The sequence below is a fragment of the Drosophila ananassae genome, chromosome 2R (genome assembly GCF_017639315.1).
Source record: "Drosophila ananassae strain 14024-0371.13 chromosome 2R, ASM1763931v2, whole genome shotgun sequence".
Classification (NCBI taxonomy): domain Eukaryota; kingdom Metazoa; phylum Arthropoda; class Insecta; order Diptera; family Drosophilidae; genus Drosophila; species Drosophila ananassae.
Window position 1 is genome coordinate 14,537,073 of NC_057928.1, and position 5,843 is coordinate 14,542,915.

The 5,843-nt window shown below is 41.8% G+C and overlaps 2 protein-coding genes across 4 annotated transcripts; one reads left to right on the plus strand and one right to left on the minus strand.

Moving 5' to 3' along the window:
- Nucleotides 1–5: 5 nt before the first annotated feature.
- Nucleotides 6–2,731, minus strand: LOC6493292 (titin). 2 transcript variants are annotated; one of them, XM_001957423.4, is made up of 3 exons: nucleotides 2,261–2,665; nucleotides 1,959–2,204; nucleotides 6–1,763 (listed from the first exon to the last, which is right to left on the minus strand). In XM_001957423.4, the coding sequence occupies exons 1-3, from the start codon at nucleotides 2,495–2,497 to the stop codon at nucleotides 54–56; spliced, it is 2,193 nt and encodes a 730-aa protein (XP_001957459.2). In that variant the 5' UTR covers nucleotides 2,498–2,665; the 3' UTR covers nucleotides 6–53. The 2 variants fall into 2 exon arrangements, with proteins under 2 accessions (XP_001957459.2, XP_032310724.1); XM_032454833.2 differs by lacking the exon at nucleotides 6–1,763 and having other exon boundaries at nucleotides 1,859–2,204; nucleotides 2,261–2,731.
- A 235-nt stretch (nucleotides 2,732–2,966) lies between these two features.
- LOC6506661 (TOX high mobility group box family member 4) lies at nucleotides 2,967–4,872 on the plus strand. 2 transcript variants are annotated; one of them, XM_001957422.4, is made up of 2 exons: nucleotides 2,967–3,180; nucleotides 3,867–4,872. In XM_001957422.4, the coding sequence occupies exons 1-2, from the start codon at nucleotides 3,094–3,096 to the stop codon at nucleotides 4,605–4,607; spliced, it is 828 nt and encodes a 275-aa protein (XP_001957458.2). In that variant the 5' UTR covers nucleotides 2,967–3,093; the 3' UTR covers nucleotides 4,608–4,872. The 2 variants fall into 2 exon arrangements, with proteins under 2 accessions (XP_001957458.2, XP_032310726.1); XM_032454835.2 differs by lacking the exon at nucleotides 2,967–3,180 and adding an exon at nucleotides 3,664–3,799.
- The last annotated feature ends 971 nt before the right edge of the window (nucleotides 4,873–5,843 follow it).

Sequence of the window (5,843 nt, forward strand, 5' to 3'; positions counted from 1 at the left end):
CAAAGTTGAGAAATAGAATTTTCATTTATTTCAAGACATGCTGAGATTCAAAATTATTTCGATTTTGGCTTATTTTCCGGCTTGGCATCGTCCTTTTTTTCTTTGATTTGCCAACTTGGAGTTGGAGTTTCTTTCTTGGTGTTTATATTTACTTTTCCTATCAAAACCTTACTCTTACTATCTTCTAGTTTCTTGAGGGAAGACCTAAGTGCTGTGGATACCTCTTGATTTCGATCAAATAATATGATTTTCTCCCTTTCAGTGAGTCCGAGTTGAGGAGGACTATCCTGGAGTACCATTTCAGGCACTTTATGAACACTAGGCGTGTCCCTTAAAGTGGCATTCAAGCTAGGACCTTCCGAATCGTTAGAACTATCCTTTTTAATCCTCTTGGACTTGGCATCGAGCAGATTCTGTCTATGGGCTAGGACAGATTTCATAAAAGCTATATTTCTTTCGTTGGCTAATCGCCTCAAGGTTTCGTTCGCACTCTTCAAAGAATTGTTATAACTTTTAAGTCTCTTCATGGTATCGAGTCTTTTCTGCTTCGTTGTGGAACCCCAGGGCATGGTATCCAAATCTTTAATTAGCTGTTCAATTCCCTCAAAGACTTTGGGCTCCGTGTATTTTTTAATACTTTTGAAAGAACGTCTATTTGTGGGTTCATCTTTTGATACTTTTCTGGGTTTATTTTCAAGCCGGCGTAGCAAACTTTCAAGAAGTTTTTTTTTGTACGTCCTTTTCCAGTTTTCTAATGCACTTCCATGTTTCTTGCCTTTCTTTACGATTTCTTTTGGATTTTTCAAACTCGAACTTTCGGGCTTAAGAGGAGGAATAGCAATCGGACTAGGATGAGGACTAGGATGAGTAACTGGATGTATATTTCCCTTTCTGGGAGGAGGTCTTTGTTTTTTGTTCCTATTGACTGATGGCTTGTTTGTTTCTATAGATTTTTTGGGAATTTTTAGCGGCTGTCTTTGGAACCTATCAGAAATAGCCGGATTTATCTCCACCACATCTTCAAATTTAACTTTTGCAATAGGAGTTGCAGTGTCCTGTTTAGGATGGGGAGTTGCATCTTCCTTTTTCGGTGATTTCCCATTTTTATCATCATTTTTCTTGTCTATTTTATTGGATGGATTAAGAGGGGGATTTGAAACCTTATTCTGGTCCTTATCTTCCGGCATACTGGCTGTAGTTTTGTTAGTTTCAAGGACTCCTTGTTGTGTCACAGATTTTTGGGGAGCAACATCCAGGACTTCCTTCGAAGGTGGTGCACTCTGCTGAGGCGTACTGGGCTTGTCTTTTATCGGAGGGTCCTTTTTTAAAGAAATTGAAGTTTGTTTTGATTTTTGAGTTACATCGTTTGGAGGCTTGGTCGTTTTGGAAATATCCTTTAGGGATTTTGAGTCATCCTTTGGTGGCTTTGGTGGTTCTTTTGAAGTCGTGCCTTGCGATAATTTTCTCGAAATACTCTTTTGTATATTTTGAAATTTTGATTCAAAGCTTGAAGTGGGTTTACAATTTTCATAAGACTCTGGTTCTTGCACAGACCTTCCTGGCCTTAATTCCGGGATATTCGGGGTATCTTGGATAAAGCTGGTTTCGGACACATCAATATGACTGCTTGGATCCAAGACGATGGGCATGGGGAAATAATGGTCCTCAGTTTCTTCATACTTTGATAGGGGAGACTGTCCCGGCGCAGGTTTTGGGGATCCCCTTGGCTTTTCCCCTGATTTATCAGGCCGATTGACTCCTTCCTACAGGAATGTAAAAAAATATATATTTTTTTTAATTTCCCAAAAATTACCATTTTGATCTTAGTTCATGCCACATAGTTAGAAGAAAAGACTGGTTATTGAACAAATAATTTTGTATAATTAAATTAGATTAGATTAATATCTTTTGGACATGAAATTAAGATCAAACTGAATACTGGGTTAGAAAGTAATTTCCTTATCTGCGTCCGACTTGCTGACTTTTTTGTGTCCTGGAATGGGGGAGAAGCCAAAGGAACCCTTCCCATCCTCTATACTATTTTTCGAGTTATTCGAGTTATTCTTTTTATACCCAAAATCCCGCTTACTGTCCAATGTGTTGGGAAGGAAGATCTTCCGGGACATCTTCTCGGCACTCAAAATATTCATTTCAGGCTCTTTCTCATGATTAATCACCAGTTTGCCAAAGAATTTCTGCCAGGACTAAACAAGGATCTTGTAATTATTTGAAAAATAAATGCATTTTTCTTTCCTCATACCTCATGTATGGATTTTTCATCTTGAATCCACTTGCCATACAGGAACTCCATATATCTAGAGTTCGAGGCATTCGAGAATCCATCTGAATTTATGTGAGTAGTGTCCCACTCAAAGGTGCCTATTTGATGATGTCCTTGCTTCTGGCCGCCAGCTCCTTCGCTATTAGAAGACGAGAACCGTCGCTGGAAACGTTGTGAAGTGAATTTTAGAAGGATACGAGCAGGATAGGACGTCATTTTGCGATCTTAGAATGAAACAATTTTGATCCAAATGGAGATATAAAAGTTACAATTTTTCTACAATTTTGTTCATTTAGAAAACAGTTGCCTTCGAATGAGGAACCGGACCGGAAATAGAACTAAAACAAGTAATTTTTTACGAAACTGCAGAATGCATAATTAAATGCAATTTGCAATGAGTGAATTTTAATGTGACAGAGTAAAAAAATTTGAAATTTCAAACTATTAAGCCTATGGTTACTGAATATTTAAAAAATATATAAATTTCTGATTGGAAATGGCAATAAAGAATTTTAGGGCCAGTAAAAGCGGGGTTGGATATACTAGGATTTCTTAATAAAAAGTTTTTTAAACGGGTTTAAAAGGTGTATTTAAGATTTTGTTAAAAATTAAGGAAACCATATTTTTTAAGCTTTGCAAAAAGTGGAACCAGTTAAAACTCCGACTCAAGAACTAGTTCAGTAGTGTGTTCCAAGTATTTATATGCCATCGAAAAACGGTCACACTGATTAAACCCCACACGACAATAAAACCCCTCAAATTGTTTAATTTTATTTGTAAATAGGCCCAGGAGCTTTGCAGGAGACCCCAACATGAATCAGTTCCACACGCCTTCCTTCGGCGACGAGGTCTTCGAACTGAACGACTCCGTTCAGCCGGCGGAAAGCCCGCAACCGAGTGTAAGTGGAATATGAGCGGAGCCATCGGCAGACAAGCCCAATCCTCGCCAGAACAAGCTGTTTATTGAGCGGGAAGTGAAGTGGTGGCTGCTGGCTGTCTGGGACAGCCGACCGCCCTCGTTAATTGCCGATTAATGGTATTATAATGAGACCGGCGGCGAGAGATCGGAATCGGAAATGGCATCGTCCAGCGTTGGCGTTCGCCGTCCAGCTGAACTCCTCGCGCACTCTCACACTCGCACAAATGAATGGAGCCCAAGCGCCCACCACCCCCTGCATCGACCCGGCCCCCCTCCACAAGCCCTCATTCCGATAGGGGAGGGGGGTTATCGTTGGGCGAATCACATACGCTGCGTCAGCTTCTTATCAGCGAACATCACGCACACAGCCACGAAAGGCAGCTACAGCAATCAGCAGCAGTTACCACATACTGCCCGCTTCGGCCCGGCCCGGTCCGGCCCGCACTTCGCCCGCTGACACCCACTCACCTCCCGCCCATCCGTCCGTCACATACATACGTCCGTCCGTCCAGCTGAACTCAGCTTGGGCGAGCGATTTGTACATTAGTTTAGTTGTTCACTCAGTGATTGGGATTGTTTGCTCGATGAAGAAGTTTTTAGTGAGCTCGCTGGCACTGGAATACGGCGAATAGCCTAATAACCCATGTTTTCTCTATCTCATTATAGTCGCGGAGAATGCTTAGCCTGGATCACTCCACGTTCAACGACGATGACGAGGAGGTATGCCACTCATTCGGCTCTGGGCAGAACTTAGTAAAACTGGAGGAGCAGCCGCAGCAACTGTTGCAACATCACCAAATTCAGCAGCAACAGCCACATATTGTGGCGCAGCAACCGCCGGTTGCAACACAACAGCCACCGAAGCCACTGGCGCCATTCGCCCTCTTTTTCCGGGACACAGTGACGGCCATCAAGCAGCAGAATCCTGCCTGCTCGCTGGAGCAGATGCAGGTTATAGTCCAGACCATGTGGGAGTCCCTGGACGAGACGCAAAAGAACGTTTACAATCAACGGCACGAGCAGGAGAAGCGCGACTATGTGCGGCTGATGCGCGACTACAGGCAGCACCTGGACACGACAGAAGAAGCGCCCATTGCTCCATCATTGGCGTCATTGCCAGCGCCCCAACTGACACCCGTAGCACCAGTTGTCCAGCCCCCCGTGGACGTTAATCCCGAGCCATTGGAAGAACAGGCACCTGCAGCGACATCAGCAGCTCCTCCAGACCAAATCCAACTGCTGAACGAGGCGGCAACGGTGCAGAAGTGCACACGGGAGCAGTGCAACAAGCCGGCGATCATCAATCCCGACTGGGAGGACGAGTACTGCAGCAACGAGTGCGTGGTGATCCACTGTCGCAACGTATTCAACGAATGGGCACTGACGCTGAAAAACTCACCCTCGTAGCCCCGTCCGACTGACTCCCCATCCCGCCTAGGCTTAGTCTAGTTGTTTAGGTTTAGTTTGCCAAGCTGCACGGCTCCACGGATTCGAATATATACATATACATATATATTCCGGAGCACACACAAAATACGATAATTATGATTATTGTAGGCCCAGTTTCTCGATTGTAAAAAAAGAGCATCGGTGTGGAATCTTAGTCTGTATGAAGGACACGCTTTGTAGGATATTTTAATACATAATAAATCAATTTTAATGAATAACAAAATATAGAATTTCATTTATGATTAAACACCAACCAAGAAAAACAAATCTTTCTTTTTTTATGGTAACTTTTAATAAATACACACATTTATTTACTCTTGCACTTCATTATCAAATACATCAATGTGTCATTCGCTTCGTTCTCTGATTACCAAAAAAAAAAAAAAGAAATAGAAACAATAGCAATAATAATATTAATTAAAATGTATAAGTTAAGTTTATGAAATAATATTTAAAAGACGTTTCCTTGGTTGCCTTGCTGAAGTAATGCGCCATTGTTACGAGTACGAATGTTAAATAAACAACAGTATAAAAAGTCGAAGCTTAAAATATTTCAGAGATGGTTCTTCAATCCATTTTCTATATATATATATCCGATATATCTATATATATATACACAGACTTGCATATATATATCGCGTATCTTAGTGGGCTGGGCGGGAGTGGTGGCTTTGACAATAAAGCGGTAGAGAGAAGTAGAAGACCTTAAATGCAGCCAGCTAAGCGCACAAAGCATATACATATAATTATAGTAGAGCATCCTTTAGATCCGCCAGATCGATCGTACTTTGAGTAGACAGTTTGGGTTTCCGGTTTTGGGTTGTAGGTTGTAGGTTGTAGATTGTAGGTTACATATAAGCACTCCCTCGCTCGCTTAGCATTTAACGTAAACATAAAGCGCACTCTAAATAATATCACCAAATACTTTTTTCCATTTTTCATATTTTTTCCTCGTCTCAGTTTTGCCTTCCAGTCCATCGCTCGCTGCCATCCCGTTTGCAATAAGCTATTATAATTATATTTCCGGAGTGGGGTTAGGTTAAACGGCAATAACTTGTGTCCATTTCGGTGTTGGATTTGGATTTGGGCATCGGACTCTCTTCTGGGGTGTATATTGTTATAAGTTATAACGTATTTTAATAATCGCGGTTGTCCGTTTCGGTAATAACACTTTCGTTATTATCGTTATTGTTG